Genomic DNA, 17,951 nt, shown 5'->3' with positions numbered 1-17,951 from the left:
TATAGCAAGAAGCAGACCTCCATTGCAACATCAATAGTCGAAGAAGAGTATCTTGCGGCTAGAAGTTGCTTCGCTCAGCTTCTGTGGATCAAACAACAGTTAAAAGATTTCGATATCCAGGCTAAAGAATCCCTAATCTTATGTGACAATACCAGCGCCATTTCCAAAACCTATAATAAGGTGTTACACTCAAGGACCAAGCATATAGACATAAGGCACCAGTTCATCCGAGATCATGTGGCATAGAATCATATTCGGCTAGAATATGTATCAACTGATCAACAAGTGGTTGATATTTTCACCAAGCCACTCCAAGAGACTAAGTTTTCTTACTTTAAAAATATTTTTGGTATTACAGACATTAACTAAACATTTCTAAAAATTGGCATGCACTTATGGAGAACCTCCTTCTTTTTCAAAAATATTCTTATTGCATATGTTTTTATACAAAACTGGGCATGCACTATGGGAGAAGCCATTGCTTCTCAAAAATTACTAATGTGAAATTGATTTCATAAAAATACCATGCATGAATATAGGAAGAAGATGTCGCTTCTCAAACATGTTTTCATTACATGACTTGATAAAATGTTTGTTTATATAAATTTAGAGGGAAAATAAAATGATTAGACAGATAAACCATACGGTTTTCTCCTTTTAAAATCGACCAGATCATTCTACCGAAATAACTATAGATAAAACCGAACAGCTTAAGAAAACTGGAAGTTAAGTCGAACGGTTATTTATAAGATTAAACAAATATCGCTCGGTTAAATTTATGTTTTAAGCGGAAGCGGTCTTTCCTCAAACTTAAATAACTAACCCCTTAAACTCAGGATATGCAGACAGTTTCTTTGCTTATTTACATGAAAATTTCAGTAATTTCATCTTCGAATCAAAATGGGACAGCTGTCTAGTTTTGTCATTATCTGTCTGAATATATTCCCTCTCAGAAATCAAACAGTCAAACCTCAAATAACGTGAAGATTTGTGTTTCTCAACGTTCAAACAGATGACTAACATACTTGTAACGGTTATTTTATTTACTGTAATGTTCAAAAAATCTTCTTATTTCTTCAAAAATCTAGAAATGGACCCGGTTTTTGCTCGTAATATCCTCATCATCGACTTCGACTATGTCTTATCTATCGAGGATGAAGAATTCATCTCCATGTTGAGATCTCTAGAAAACTCAGGCTTAAGAAAATTTCTCGAAGGATCACATGTGATTCACGAAGACATCATTTTCGAATTTTTTGAAAACGCAAGGGTAATTAATGATTCAACTATCCTTTCAGAACTGGCAGGAAAAGAATTCGCTCTTTACGAAAAAGACATGGCTCATTCCTTCGACCTTTCTATGGAAGGGTTCTCCGATTTCCCTCCCTTTCCAAATGACATCGTCTACGAAAGGTCACATCTCTTCTCAAACACTTCTGCTCGTGTTGCAACCCATGGGGTTAAGTCTTCTCTAAAAACCAAATTTCAAATCCTCAACGACATCATTCTCAAGTCCATTCTGGAAAAAGAATACACACACATCTATTCCAAAAAGATGTTTGAAATGATGATTTCCATAACTAAAGTCATTCCGATCAATTGGTCAAAGGTCATCTTTGACAACTTGAAGAGAATGATTTCTTCCCTAAAAATATTGACCGGTTATGTCTCTCAACTTGGCAACGTCTTCTTCGATATCGATGCCTACATTAGACATGGAACTAGTTCGAAATCTTCCCATGTCTTGACCAAAGACAAAATCTATAGCTGGATTGATAGGATTGAAACAGCAAGGGCTAAGAAAGAAATGCTCCCAGGGTCACCAAGTCATTAGATTTTGGTTTTAATTTTTCTAATATTGTGAAGTAAAGATTGGAAAATATTCTTGATGATAATCGGTTATTTAAAATTATCTTAATGAATATATTTTCTATTAAGTAATTTTTGCATTTATATTAAGTTTTTAAGTTACGACCGTTATAAAACATTAATGATTAAATATTAAAACATAATGCATCTTTCTTGAAAATATATCCTTTTTAAAATGGCGCCATTTTTCCTCTTTTAATAGCGTTTGGGAATACTTGCTATTAAAAGTGACGGTTTAGTTTTTATGCTTTACGGTTTTGAAAATATTTTGTCATATCCTTATATAAACGAAGTGCATGCCGTAATTTTGGGTTCACGATCTCCTGCAAACCCTAAATTTCTCTTTCACCCTGCCTTCTCTCTAAGAAATACTCTTCATCTTCTTCTGCTTTTCTAAAACTACTGATATGGCTAAGGATAATGCATTATTTCACAATATTAAGCAGGTTGACTTCGAGTCCGTCTTCAAATCTGGAACACCGGAGATGATAACGATGTTCGGATCTATCGAAGTCTCCAGCCTTGCAAAGTTTTTGGAAGGACCTTTTATTTTCTACGATGTAGTGGTATGGGCGTTCTTCAAATCAGCGAATATAGTCGATGATGCTATATATTCCAAGGTAAAAGGTGTGGAGTTCACTATTACTGAAGCGTTGTTCGCCAAGGTTATGCAGCTTCCGACAAAGGGTCGGGACTTCTCTAAGGCAATGTCTCCCGGTGTAATATCTACAATGCAATTCATCCTCTCCGATTGCGAAGTCCCGGTGAGTTGCAGTGGAAAGAAGAAAGACCTAAAATGTGAATATCACATTCTCTGTGACATTGTTGTTAAAGCTCTAGGGAAGAGGCGGAAATTATGATAGAACCACCCAATCTAAGTTCGACATGATGAGTGCTATAATTAGGGGCGATAGAATCAACTGGGGATTCGTTCTATTAAATACTCTAAGCGAAATGGTGTCTCTCCTCACCAAAAGAAGTCTCGGTTTTTCAGTGCAGATAGGTTGGATACTTAAGCATCTGTATGTGCCTACCGGTCTAGGTACTTCGTTAAACCCTAAAAAGATCATGTCTTCTATTACTATTGGTCGATACATTATTAGGACAAATAAAGCTAAGGAGTCTAAATCCGAGACTTCCGGTCAACAATTAAGTGGTGGAAAAACTGCCGGTGCGAAATCGGCAGGTGGAAAGTCAATGGGCGGCTCAAAATGTATAAACACGTCTACTCGCGCTACTACTAGTAAAAGACACAAATCCGGAGTTGAGTCCACTACGAGTACCAAAAGTGTTGCAAGAACCGGACCTGGAGAAACCGGTGAAATTACCTCATCTTGAAAGAGAACTCGACCTAAGGTAAATATTCCTACTCCCCCTCTATTTAATGCTTCCTTTGTACCGACGGAAAGTGCAGTTTCTACTAATACTCCGATTGAGCATGCAGCTTTAGAGGTTCAATCGATAGTTATCGATATTAAAACCAAGACTATGAAAACCGCTGCTACCGATCGGTCTGATATTCTTGAAACCGGGCGGCTGGAGGACTCTCAAACCGACCGGTTAGATGAGGGTCTCCAAACCGATCGGTTACTTACTTCTCAAACTGACTGGTCCGATGTTGTCCAAACCGACCAGCCTGAAGTTGCTGCAACCGGTTAGACTGATAATGCTCTAGTCACTCAACAGGAGATTCCAACAACATTTATGGCCTTCTTGACTATTGCTAATACGACGGTTGTGATGGCGGTTCATTTCCACATGGAATTTTGCACAATGTGCCTACTCCAAATGAAAATGCCATAAAATGAGTTCCGGTTGAAACTCTTCTAATGTCTTTCTCCTCTTTTGCTGAAATGAGAACAACAAGGAAGCTTGAGCTTAGAGAACCAGTTCCAAAACCTAAACGAGTTGAAGTTGTTGAGGAAGGCAAAGGTATCGCTTCTCCAGCCCCTGAATCGCCTCTTGATGTCACTCTAGAGGCACAAACATCCATCTAACTAATACTTGAACAGGATGAAGTTGACGCTAAGGTAAAAATCGATTTATTCAACTCTTGGGTAAATCTCAGATTGGGAATGAGCTTTAGTGAGGTGTTCCCAGATTTAGCAGAAGATAAGAAGTGGTCGAAACTACGAGACCTGGAAGAGGCAATCTTCTCTATCACTAAAACCAAGTCTGTCTCCGAAGCCCTCAGACGAAGCGCCTTTGTGGAAGCATATTCAAAGGGCCGAGCATTATTTCTTATCTCCAAAGCGTGCCAGTTAAACTTTGACCCGATTTCTGACACAGCAAGAATAGACATGGAGGTGATCAATCACTTAAATGGGCTACTAGAAGAGTATTTCCACTACTCTCAAGTACATAAACGGTGGTGAAACCTCCAACTCGGAAGAAACTGACATTTCCACTCCTTGAACCGAATTGAATCATCATGATGAGAACGAGCCTTTGGACTTTTTTAAAGAAATTTCTCCTCCTCAAGGAGAAATTCAAACTATCAGAACTGAGCAAACTATAGAAGAGGAGGAAAATATATCGAAGGAACATCCGAACAAGAAGACGTGGACCCCCTCAGAAGAACGAGAATTGTTCGATGGTTATGAAATAAGAGGACCTTGTACCAAGGAACAACATTAAATTCCAAGATAAGATTGGGATCATCTTGAAAAAGCTTGGGAAATAACCTCTGCTGTTGTAACAGATTCGGGTCTTCTCGGATCAGCGTCTAAAGGTAATGAGAATGAGGATTGGAAAGATGAAGCTCATTTGATTTCATCATCCGCAGTAGACAAAGGACATTCCTCCTCTCATCGAGTCGGCAATCCTGAACCGACCAGCAATGAAATTCCTCCTCCGGATCAGGTTGAAGCTCAAAATTCCAAGATGCCGACTCATGCTCACTCCACTTCGGGTAAGTCCTCTAAATCCAAAGGAACCTATAACCATACTCATGAAGCCATGGATAAATCTCATGAAGAACCGGTCGGTCAGCAAGATACTCCACCAGAACATGAGATGTCTATTCAGGTTAGCACCCGTCGTGCTGTTCCGATCAATGTTGTTCCACTTAGCTCATATTGATCCACTTTAGAGGAAGCGACACCATGATAGGTGGATGTCAAACAAAACGTCATGGAAGTTATAGACCCATTGCAAGACGTCTTTCAATCCTTTGAATCTCAATTGGATCGAATGGAGAGCCTACAAACGTCCTTCTCTATTGCGCACAACCAAAAGTTAGAAAGGCTGAGACAAGATATGCGACAAGACCTCAAGAAATTCGAACCCTTTTCAACAAAACTCTTTATCTCCAAAACGAAACTAAGTCGTCCGTTGAGGTTCTCACATCCCAAATATTAGAAATGGTTAAATCTCATAGTGTTGTCGATGTTGAAAGACTGAGAGATCAAGAGGCAGCTGCCCAACGGTTCCAAGATGAAGAAAATGCAGCCGTTGAGGCTGCTAAACAAGTTGAGGACGATGAAGACAACCTGACCCTTAATTAGATGGCACAACAACTAGAAACCTCTATTCCACGCAGCACTTACTCTACATGAAGGCTACGACAAAGTGATGGTTCCGCTATTGATGATGTCCCCGCTCGATCAAGGGGAAGGGGTCATGGGAGTAACACCGGAGGCCAACCCAGTAGCACGTCTATGGAAGGACTGAGAGAAGACATCATCAAGAGAACTTCAAGAGGGAGACGCTAAAACTCTCTTTTTATCCTTTGCTTTTCCCTTTTATGTCTTTCATTTGTAAACTCATTAAAATGTTTTTGCTGAACATTTGGTTTTTAACTAATTGCAATTTATGTTTCGGCAATCAAACAAGAAAGTCAAATGATGTGTGTTTTTGATGTTAGTTTTGATAGATATCAATTGCTAGTTTTGATAGATTTAAATTAAAACAATCAAAAAGGGAGAAATTACTGAGAAATAAATAATGGGCTTTGATAATTTATTATGAACAATCAAAGAGGAAGAAATTGTTAGATTAAAGTAGCTAGATAAATTAGGATAATTAGCCAACGATTATAAAATCACTGTGTTTTGAATATTTAGTTTAAATAATCAATTAGGGAGAAATTATTAAATCAAAATAGTTAATCAATCGTTAAAGTATTAATTAACTATTAACATATAAATAAGAACTTAACTGTGTTAATTTAATCATATGCAGATTAAAGAAAACTGGAAAGAAAAAGATGTCCGGTAGTTTGGACTTCGGCATTATATTGAAGTGTAGCCGGCTATTTACGCATCGGTTTTATATTTAGGAACACGTCCGATATTCTACAAGATCGGCATTCTATGAAGATACGCCCGGTAGTTTATATAATCGGTTTTATATAAACGCGTAACCGGCATTCTGCATAATCGGTTTTAAATAGAAACGTATCCGGTATTTTGCAAATCGGCTTTATATAAAAGCATAACCGGTAGTTTGTAAAATCGGAATTTTACAAACATGTATCTGGTATTTTGCAAATCGGTTTTATGTGAAGAAGCGGAACCGGTAGTTTGTACTTCAGTATTTTATTAAAGTGTACCTGGTAGTTTGTGACATCGGTAGTTTACAAACATGTATCCGGTTTTATATGAAGTCGGTACTTTGCAAATTCAGTTTTATATAAACACGCGTCTGGCATTTTGTAAATCAGTTTTAGGTGAAGACGCGTACTCGATACTTTATTTTGGTGCTAATCAAGTCAAACCTTCTAAAATATACGCTCCTCGTACATTGTGATTCCATTAATAACAATTTGGATTATTATCATCCAATAAAAGACAATATCAAAGAATATCTCATCTGATGAACTATTCTGGAACTCAACCAATCAAAATTAAGACAGATGTCTTATGAAGCAGAAATATCAGTTGAGAAGCAAATATGTTCGTTGACATCTTCCTATTTAAGAAGACAAAGGACAGCTTGCCTCAATACCTTACCTTTGACACACGAGTTAGAAAACAAGCTTTACGAATCCTTAAACTATCAACTACTATTCACAACTCTCTTGAGCTCTCAAAGTTTCACAAGGTTTCAAGTTTGTTAGAGTGTCAAATTTGTATTACAAACTACCTATTCTATGTGAGTTGGTTAGCATTGTAAGTTGACAGAATTTATTTTTGTTCAACAGAGTGTGTGTGCTAGGAGTTCGAAAACAGGAAGTAACTAAGTCTTGGTTGTTCGACTGGGTTTGTACAAGTGTTGTATTGAACTAAATCTTCTAGTGAATACCCTTCTCAAGTTTGAGAAGAAGGGGTGACATAGGAGCTTCGACTCCGAACATCCATAAACATCTTCTATGTATTGTGTTCCTTCCTATTAAATCACTATAATCATGTTGTGTTGTTTCAAATCGAAACAAATATTTCCGCACTTGAACTTAGTTTAAGAGTTTGTGATGACTTGCGGAGAATAAAACGGATATTAACTTCTAACAGAGTTAATATCAAACAAAATGTGTGTAATCATTCAACATAGTTAGACCCTAGTCTCTATCGTTGATCCCAATCCTAACAAAAACCACATGGTTAAAGCTTTGTTGGAAACGGGAGCCAACAATAAATTTCTGGAGGTAAAAATGGCAGGAAGACTGGGATAAGGTACACCAAAGACAATGGTGGCTTTAAATAGTCAACTCGGCACCAAGTGCAACTTATATTGTTGCTCGAAATGTAAAGGTCAACTTGGGAGTGTGGACTAGTCTCCTAGATTTTTCCATCATTGACAAGGATGACTACAAAATGGTTCTCGGTATAAAGTTCCTAGACAAGGTAAATGTCTTCTTACATCCTTTTATCAATACTATGTACATTCTAGAGCAAGGCAATGCATGCACTATACCTTTAACAAGGGAGGGAAAGAGAGAAACTAAGCACTTCTCTGCCATGCAACTCTCAAAAGGTGTGAAGAAAGCTCATCTATCATGTTTTGTTACCTTGAATGAAGATAAGAAAATTGCGGTCCAATAGAAGACGCCTCCGGAAGTTACAATTGTCCTAGAGAAAGTTCAGGATGTAATGCCCGATGAGTTACCAAAGAAACTCCACATAAGAGAGGTGGATCACAGAAAAGAGTTAGTCAACTGCACTAAACCATTGGCGACAGTCCTTTATCGCATGAAACCTCTCAAATTGGAGGAATTGAAGAGGCAACCGGAGGAGTTATCTTCAAGAAAGAGAAGTGTGAAATTGTCAAGGCCGCCAAAAGAATAAAAAAATGGGAGGACAAGAAGAGAAGATACTTGAAATTCGAAGGAAACCGGGTGATAGTAAAACTTCTCCTCCATCAAGGGAGACGGTTTTCCAAAGTTCACAAGGAGCTTGTGAAGCGATACGAATGCCCTTTCTTAGAGAAGAAATGGGTTGGAGATCTAGCATATTGCTCAAAACTTCTGTCGCATTTGGAGACATCATTCAGACCTACAAGGAGGACGCGACGAGGACGTCGCCGGAATGAGTAGGGGAGAATGTTGCGGCGCCCTTGTCTTTCTAACCTAAGGGTTTAATAATCCATCAAAGCCCAATCCAATGAGCATTGTAAGAAAGCATGTTTTACATTAATGAGACATTAAATGTGGTGGTGGGTTAATAAGTCATTAATGGGGTAGTTGACTAGTAAACCATTAATGTGGTAGTTGGTTAGCACATCATTAATGCGGTAGTTGGGTAGTATCATTAATGTACTAGTTGTAGTTATTCTTATAAACACATCAAGGGTATTACTTTGTAAATCACCAAGTATTCAAGTGATATAATATAATTTTTTATAAGAGTTTACTCTCCCTCTCTAGAATTCTTGTGTCAATTCTATTAAGCATCAAATGTTGTTTCGAGTAAGGCTAACTAGTTACTAGTTCTTGCGAAGATCGTAACTAGTGTCGCACGGATCGTTGGTGCCCGTAACAAGTTGCATGGGGCTCCCCACCTTCTTAGAGCCCCAAATTTTGGTTATATAATAGTATTATTAATTATATATTATATTATTAATCATTTTTTTCATTTTATCTCTTTATATCTCATTTTATATTATTACAAATTTAAAAAAATATATATTTACAACTTTAGGGGTCACAAAATTTAAATTTGTATTAGACCCCCAATTCTAAGGGTTGGCCCTGATATCAACATACATCCACCGACCATAGAATTAGGGCGACAAATGAGTCAAACTACTTGTGACGCTCGTAAGCCGCTCGGTCGAATCTCAGCTTGAGTTTGATGACCATGTTCGAGTCGAGCTCGAGCCGACGTGTTTAATATTCGAGCCGAGCTCGAGCTCATACAATACTTGATCGATGGCTTGTCAAACTTTTTCGAGCCTAATACAAAATAATATATTTTTTATTTATTTTAATATTAAAACTTAAAACAAATATTTTTTATTTACTTATTTTCTGTTCAAAGTTCATATGTTAGACTCACACTAATATATCATATTGCCAAAAAAAAATTAAAATTAGAAACTCTAATTCCTTAATCATTCATCGTTAGAATATATTATAATATATTTAGTAAATATATTCCATAAATATATCAACTAAATAAATTATAATATAATAATAATATATTCTAACAATCATATCTATATTTCACTATTTCTCTCACTTATTCACAAACACCCTTCCCTCATCATTTTTTCATATTATTTCATTCGAGAATTAGTAAATTCAAGTTACTCAACTATTTCTTTTGTTATGTAAGTTTAATATTTTCATTTAAAAAATTATTTTTTGTTTGAGTTCGAATTTAAAATTTAATTTTAGTTCAAGTTTTTCGAATCGAGAGTTTACAGGTAAATAGTGGGATCAAACTCGAGCTCAAATTTATATACTCGTTCGAGCTCGAATTTGAACCGAACTAGTAAATATTTAATCGAGTCGAACTCGAGCTCAAACTAGTTTGAGCTCAACTCAAATCATTTACAGCCCTACATAGAACATCCAAACAAAAGCACAAGTACATGTCATTGTAAATTCAAATGGACACTAGAATTTAACAAATACATAGAATGACTTTTTGTTTGAGATGACATATTTCTTTAAAACTTAATATAAATATTATTTGTATTAACAAAAATCATGTTGGCCATAACTTAGTTAATACAAACCTTTTACATCTAAAAAGAAATAAACATAGTTTATCATTACTATTATTCACACACCACTAATGTATTAATCCTTTCATATACAAAGCCAAGTTTATTTGCTCTATATATAGTAGTATCATCAAATAAATGTCTAAACAATGTAAAGAATAAAAACAAATAACATTTTCTACCTCTTACCAAAGAAATACCCAAAAAAAACTATGTTCAGGATTTAAATGCTCAATATTCAACAAAGAAATGACAATGATAAGTGAGTGCAATGGTTAAACAAGGAAAGACCAAATTACATACATGTTTTCTCCACACTTTTCTTCCATCTGCAATGAGGACGGCTGAAGCAGTTATGGAAAAACCAAAGGCACGAAGAATGAATCAGAACATTTGAAGGGACATTTTCATCTTATTCTTCTTCCAATTGGGTAGTTTGTTAAATGCATCCTTAGACATTCCAAATTTCTCTTTGAACTCTTGAGATGATAGATAAACCTGCAAAATATGGAATTTAAACTCATCATCAACAATTTCATATGTGATTGATTATGTAACATAACAAATTAACATATAACATACCTCTCTTTTGGTCACATCAATATCTGTCGGGGGATCTGTGGATGATGTTGTAAGCCGTTCATATGGGTATACTGGGAGTCCATCGTCTTCTTCAGCTTCACCCTCTTTTGTATCCTCTTGTATCGTTAAAGCTTCTATCCTACTTGGACTCGCTTCAAAAACCAACAAAAAAAACACAATCTTCAACAAACAAGAAAAAATTATGGCAACAGTCATTGGCTTTTTGGTTTCAACATCTAAATATTTACCTTTAACAACACGAGGTATCATCTTGGTATCTCTTGGTCGATCAAACCTTGCACTTAATGCAGCAATAGCTTCAGCTCTAGAAGCCGTTTGTTTTTCTGATTCTGCTGGGGTAATAGATTTAGGATATTTGCGCACTATAGGTGGAGGAGTTGAAAGATTTCTAGTATTTGGATTCTCAAAATTAGCAGCAAGTGCATTGAATGCTGGGGATTTTCCTCTTACTCTGGCCCTGTCAGGGCTGGAAGACATGCTTCGAGTTCTCTGAGATTTTTCGGTTCCAGCAGATCTTCCACTATATGCCACTTGCTTTCGCCTTTTCGGCTTCTAAAAATGCATCATTATGAGATCAAATAATAATTTGAAGACTAGTTTATCTCAATGGTAAAGCGCTCCCACTTACATTTAGAATTGGAGCTCCTCCATTTTTCACCACAGCAAGTTTTCTTTGAAATGAATCCCCAACCATCTGCAGCAGCAATAATAACAACAACATTTTTAAATGATCTGAATAGTGATTACTCATTGTTGTTGAAGGTTTACAATTTCAACTAGATTTCTTACTAAGGATTTGGCAGACTCCCATTCAAAGAAACGAGTAAAGAAAGCCGGTTCACTTCCTTCCATAACGACATAAATTGGAGCTTCACGTGACAACTTCTCCTGAAGAAAATCACCTTCAAGAAATTTCTGCCAAGAACAAAAGAAATTTAACAGAACTGTTTCAGTAACAGTTGGCCATCATCATTCTTGCTCATGATCTATGTTATAGAGTTAATTAGTACCTCTCCGATAGTTAAAGCATGAACCTTAATCTTGGAATCAACTTGTTGTCCAGCCCAGACAAATATGGCGGAGTGACAATCCAAGATAACAATATCTTCCGTCATCAAGTCATCCTGGTTGAAGTTGTATATTTCTTTAACCTGCATTACAATATGATAAGCAAAAATATTATAGATACCAAAACTGCAATGAGAAAAATAGCTACAGAAAGAGTTCATTATTATCATCTTCAAGATGGAATACACACCTGCAAGCTTTCTGGGAACCGGAACAATTTTAGCAGCAATGAATATGGTGTAGATCAAAAGGAATAAAATTAGTTATCAGTGTAAGACTCAATACAAGAATATAATTAAATCATATTTTTTACCTTTTAAATATGTACAAGAGAACAAGTGAGGATCATTCTCAGCATCCTGAATAATCTTTTGACTGGAATATTCTGCTTTACCACCTAGTAATTCCCAAAATTGCTCAGATTCATTGCCATCCTTTTGCGGTTTGGACTGCAGATTTGGCTGCCAAAACATACATAGGAACTACATATCAATATCTGAAGGAATGGCAAAAATGAATAAACATATTATCAGAACATTTTGAAAATTTCTATTTGGTATAGAGATTATTTTATAGAATCAATATGATTTTTGGGAAACATCGCAATCATATTCCAGACAAAGGAAATGCATACCGAAACAGCTCATTATTAGTTTAAATTTCCATTAGGAGTAACAAGATCCCATCATATACTATATACCTTTAGTATATCCAGCTGCCTTTCAACAAGTTCTTGATCTTCAGAGTTTGTAAGATTCCCTGACCATGTAAATACAGTAGATCCATTGTGGAGTATGTAGCAATAGGCTGAGTTTAAAGATGATGCTACCTGTAAAGAAAGTAACAAAAAATATTCAAGAAGATAATCCAATTGATTCAAAAAAAGAAAGAAAAAATAGACAACAATAATATGACTTACTGTTTCAACTTGAATAGCTTGCATATTTTCAGGTCCGGTTCCTTGGATACGAAACAGCGCAATTCCCTCCTCTGAATAAGTCGTGTCTGGAAGTTCATTGTCCGCAAGGTATTTCTTGTATGCATCGCTCAACCCACCCTGATCATGAGTATCCATGAATCATCGAAAGGAAATCAGTATTGAAAAATAGATTGTGAATGAATAAGTAGCTATAACTTCTACAGCAAAAACTAGACCTTGAATACAATAAAGTCCTGAAAGATGGATAAGAACTGCAATGGTTCATTCCCCTCGTATACTCGAGCCTGCATATCAATAAATAATGCAATTGTTGACACTTGTTGTATGAATGGAATCTCAAGTTTTTTTTTGTTCTAGTGAAAGAAAGATGAACAACCTGAACCGGTAGAAATTTTAGGGACTCAACCATCTTGCTGGCTTGAGAAACGGCAGAAACTCGATCTTCCTGTTAGGAATTATTAATAGCAATATGATTAAGTTTCCATATGTGTGTGAAACTTGTGCTCACAGTTCATTGACTACATGTACAACAGGCATTGAAAGAAAATAGTAGCAATAATATCTCAATGTTCATACTCAGTGACATAAAAGCTTTCGTATACGTCAGTATCAGTTGTGTAACCATTTCCTTAATTTTAAATTAAAGCACACACACAATGCTAACTACACTACAATTTATCACCAACTGTTTTTAAATGTGCACAAATTGTAAGGTAGTACAAAATATAGATCTTTTTCACCTCAACACTTTGCCTCCCAATCCAGGTCCCTATAAGACATTCCTCTGTTTCTTGACCAGCATAAGAATACTGAAAAATGTGGCAATCTCCACTGTAAAGTTTAGATTGATCGGAGGCTGAAAGGAGAATCTTATCTCCACCATTCACCCGCCACACCTGCATAATCACATTGAAAGCTGAAATTGGAATATAAACTTGCAGGAATGAAGTCAGTTTGGAAACACTTGTAGTTTTTGTTTCTGGATCTAAATGAGAAACAACCAATAAATCTATGGTTTCTAAACATAATCTTAACAAATATGTTTCAGGATCCAGAATTTTGTATCCAGGTCCCAAACTATAGAAACAAAGAATGGTAACCTGCAGATTTCCGGTGCATTCAATATATGGCTGGGGTTCTTCTTTTGCAGGAGAAGATTTTACAAGGCCCTTCACATCAACCCCTTGGCGTTTAAGAAGAGCTGCAAAAAAAATTATGAAATCAAATTCCTAAGGATTCTAAAACCAAAACAATGCAGTTATTTGAAAGAAATAATCAGAGATACTAACCAGCAACCTTTCCTCTGCCATCCTCAGCTACAGCTGTTTCAGAAGACTGAGGCCATGAATCAAACTTTGACTTAAACATAACTGTTTCAAACCCCTCCATGACACGAATTGTATGAGCTTTTGGACGATTAAGAGCTCGGAATAGCTCCTGTTGGGCAATAATCAGAAATACTTTTTCTTCTAGTAAAAAAGAGAAATTTAGAAAGAAATGCATAGAAACTTTACCTCTGCAGCTCCACTTGCACTTTTTCTTGCATCAAGAGAAGTATTTTTTCCCATCCACACAAAAAATTCTATCCCACAATCTAGAAGAAAACATCCATTTGTGTCCAACAACTCTTTCCTCAAAGAATCTGCCTCAACTAGCTGTGACTGCCCCTTCTCTACACTGGAAACATCAACCAAACATTCACATTATAGTAATCTCATCCATATACGTTTCTGGATCCAAAGCTTTTGTATTTTCAAATGGAGTGTAAGGAAGAAAAGGAAGATCAAAATTACCTGAATAGCTTCGTAGGAAAAATATCATTGGAGTTGTCATCATTAGATGTTTTCTTAGGGAGTGGAGCAAAGCCACCAAAAAAGCCCCAGAACTCACCGCTTTCAGCATCAGACATCAATTTTCCACCCTCTGAACGGATATAAATGGTTAAAATAGAGAGAATTGTTTTTTAAATTGTTCCATGCCGTATGAAATAAAGAATATAGATTGTGATCGTGATTATACCCAAGTTTCTCAAATACTTACCAATAGTGGCTATATCACATTTTCCATCATGATATGTATCTTTAATATACTGCACAACTTCTAATGATTTAGCCCTCTCCTGTATGGAAGAGTTAGCACCATTGAATTGGAAAATTCTAGACTTAGTATCCAGAATAAAGATGTCATCCTGGCTGAGAGATGATCGGGCGAAAGGAACCTTCAGAAACAACCAATATGTGTTATTTCATTATTATCTGAACAAAATGCAACAATACTGCAGGAGTACATATATACCTCTTTTACATGAACAACATGTTTTCCTTTACAAACATATAACCTTGTTTTATGCTCTTCTGCCTCAGCATGCTTAAAGCCAGAGGAAACACCACCTTCTTGAGGTATTATACATGGCCTAAAATAAGAGAGAAATTTCTCACTTTCATAGCCTTGTACTTCACGATACTGAACAGCACGCCCACCAAGTGCAGCATCCAGTTCAACAGTCTTCACGGCTGCTGCACCAGCTTCATCCTTATTTGGCAGAATAAATAAGATTTTTACCAATAGTTAGAAGAAAATGTAGTTCAGTATAATTTTTAAAAAGAAAACATGAAAGTTTTTTACCTGACTTGTATCTTTACCCAACCAAAAATGAATATCTTGACGCAAGGTGCCACTCTTTAGCCCGGTTGTCTGGAATGTGGAAGTAAGAAAATTATGAACATGGTTTCATCTCTTTTGTGTGAATTTGGTGTAAAATGAGTTAATACCTTCAAAATTATGTAAGAGTCTCCTGTAAAGAATCTGCCATGGGAGGACTTGGGAACAAGAACAGGACAGAAGTTTTCAATACGCCATATTTCAATCCCACTATCGAAATGTCAAGGAGACAAACAGAAAAGGATGTGTTTTGGCATAAAAATGGAAGCATTAACAGCACAAATAGTGGAATTAAATTATTTCAATTGTCTGCCCTTGTAGTAATCCCCTTAAACTGCTATTTTCAATTTCAAATATATAATCCAGATTAATCATTCATATTAAGATGCAAACAAAATTTGACATAAATAATAGCAATTTGAAAGAGGATACGCTTTTTGTCCAGTTCCTTGAAAAGCAGGATCAACATCTCTCATTGAAGCAGCCATAGAATTTCTACCTTGATATTTTTGATTCTAATAAATGCAAACTGATCGAAGAATTAATTCAACACCACCAGAATCGAGATTAATGAACCTGGAAAGATAAAGGGGGGAAAAAGCTCATTAGATAATATACAGAAATGGCATTGTAGAAATATGAACTTTGACGAGCATTTTCCTTCAGAAATGTTGAATAACAACAGAAATTTGAACTCGTACAGAAACATTGTAGCTTGCAGAATCTAGAAGAAAATGCAGAGTATGTCTGTCAACCCCGACATAACATAATGCGAATAACAGGAAGAATCGTGAATTAAACCAATAACATTACGATGGATTCGAGCTTTGATGAAAGGCATAATCAACTATATATGACGGATGAGTCAAATCCAAGGCCGTTTAGAAAATCATCAACGGATTCAAAGTAATGAAACCCTTTTCTAAGCTCGATCTTCATAACGAACCACAGATCAAAGAGAATAAGAATATTATTACGTACGATACATTTCAATCAGTTTAGAGAAGTTGATGGGGTTGGCCCGTTGGATAGGATTGGAACTAAACCCATTTTCGTTGTTGATCCTGGGAGCAAATCGAAGATTATATGAAAACAAAAGAAGAGAAGAAAATCAGATACCTATTGATAATTAACAGCAAACCCTTTTACAGATAATGTCTGTCTGCCTGTCTGCATGTTATTCGTTCGTTCCGAAATCCTTTTGTCTTATTCAACTATAATTTTGGCTTATTTGCAATATTCAATTCTCAGGAAACGAACACAGAGAGTACATACGTGCAAGAAAGATGCTATTGGGAAATGCCTGTGGCTTGTGATGATGTGTTGTTCCCGCTTTACCGGATGAGAGTGAATAGAGGTGGTGGGTCTAAACATGGGAAAAAGATATCACAGAGGAGATCTGAGGTGGTACAAATTTTAGGTTCAACTTTTGGTGGATTTTATCAAACTGTTTTTTTATATATATATGATACTAGGTTGTATTATTTTAATTAATTGTTAAGGTTATATTTTTCTTTAAAAGTAAAAGAATTAAAATAAAATAAATAAGTCTTTTAATGTAGCCCAATCTCGGTTGACTAAAACATATGATAAATATAGCATAATATTTTATATTAATTTTGTTTTTAATGTAAAAAATAAAATGACTCCACATATTCTTTTCACTTTCAATATAAAAATCGACCACAAAAATGTCATTAGTTCAATTTCATCTAATGTGTTTTGAATTTAAACAAGAGGCCAAGACTATGTGTCATCCTAGTTCTCTAAAGAAAAATGGAACAAAATGTTTATAATTTTTATTAACCAATTGTGCACATTCATTTGTTCGTATGATAGTTTTTTTTAATCCAATTTTTTTTACACGGGAAATTTGACGAGATGACCATAATAATGATCGCATTTTGGGAAATGACTCAAGCCTGATAATATTTGGAAAAAATGACTTTTTCGGTACGTACAAAGTCCAAAATATCCTACGTACAAGGAGCTTCGTAATGCAAAAGGGGTATTTTCGTCCAAAATGATCATTTTTATAAGTTTTATTAGGCTTGGATTATTTCCAAAAAAAAATTCATTATTATAGGGTCATCTCGTCAAATTTCTCCTTTACATCAGCGTTTTTTCCCTTTAATCTCTTAGTTTATTTACAAAATCTCTTTGTTATTATCTTAATACTTTATTTGGATTTGTTTTATATGGATTTGTTTGAATACTGATTTAATAAATTTTATTACTAGTATTATATTAGTAATGAATGTATATTCAGACTAAAATAAATATTAATATATCAAATTTTTAAATTTTTTATTCGACAATTGTGCACATTCATTTGTTCTTCAACTAGTTTGTAAAATGTGTAAAATGTGCAGTCTAATGTATCGTCTTATTCCATGATAAAGCTTCATATGCCATATTTTTTTTTTCAATCCTCAATTCTTTACACAATTACACCAGTGTTTTTTCACTTTTAATCTCCTAGTTTATTTACAAAATTTCTTTGCTATTATCTTAATACTTTATAGGATTTGTTTGAATACTAATTAATAAGTTTTATTATTAGTATTATATTAGTAATAAATATATACTCAAACTAAAATAAATATTAATATAAGATAAATATAATATATCAAATGCTTAAATATTTTATTCCACAACTGTGCACATTCATTTGTTCTTCAACTAGTTTGTAAAATGTGCAGTA

General features: G+C 35.3%; 1 protein-coding gene across 1 annotated transcript; it reads right to left on the bottom strand.

Moving 5' to 3' along the window:
- Nucleotides 1-10,316: 10,316 nt before the first annotated feature.
- Nucleotides 10,317-15,787, bottom strand: LOC124934155 (villin-4-like). Its single transcript, XM_047474637.1, has 22 exons — nucleotides 15,680-15,787; nucleotides 15,358-15,457; nucleotides 15,212-15,280; nucleotides 14,882-15,118; nucleotides 14,627-14,804; nucleotides 14,380-14,509; nucleotides 14,101-14,263; nucleotides 13,876-14,023; nucleotides 13,687-13,787; nucleotides 13,327-13,482; nucleotides 12,963-13,031; nucleotides 12,802-12,870; nucleotides 12,566-12,703; nucleotides 12,347-12,475; nucleotides 11,960-12,107; nucleotides 11,837-11,847; nucleotides 11,589-11,729; nucleotides 11,368-11,493; nucleotides 11,207-11,272; nucleotides 10,806-11,130; nucleotides 10,558-10,709; nucleotides 10,317-10,473 (listed from the first exon to the last, which is right to left on the bottom strand). Exons 1-22 carry the CDS (start codon nucleotides 15,733-15,735, stop codon nucleotides 10,360-10,362), a joined length of 2,826 nt encoding a protein of 941 aa, XP_047330593.1. The 5' UTR covers nucleotides 15,736-15,787; the 3' UTR covers nucleotides 10,317-10,359.
- Nucleotides 15,788-17,951: the final 2,164 nt, after the last annotated feature.

This window comes from Impatiens glandulifera, chromosome 4, assembly GCF_907164915.1.
Source record: "Impatiens glandulifera chromosome 4, dImpGla2.1, whole genome shotgun sequence".
Lineage (NCBI taxonomy): Eukaryota > Viridiplantae > Streptophyta > Magnoliopsida > Ericales > Balsaminaceae > Impatiens > Impatiens glandulifera.
This window is presented reverse-complemented; position numbering and strand designations above follow the sequence as displayed.

What these genes read in the sequence shown, in the direction of transcription:
- LOC124934155 (XM_047474637.1), bottom strand. Translation starts at nt 15,735, where the DNA reads ATGGCTGCTTCAATGAGAGATGTTGATCCTGCTTTTCAAGGAACTGGA. An exon ending in ATGTTGTTCATGTAAAAGAG is followed by an intron (nt 14,805 to 14,881) that starts GTATATATGTAC and finishes TTGTTTCTGAAG; the next exon opens with GTTCCTTTCGCCCGATCATC. An exon ending in AATGCACCGGAAATCTGCAG is followed by an intron (nt 13,483 to 13,686) that starts GTTACCATTCTT and finishes GTGATTATGCAG; the next exon opens with GTGTGGCGGGTGAATGGTGG.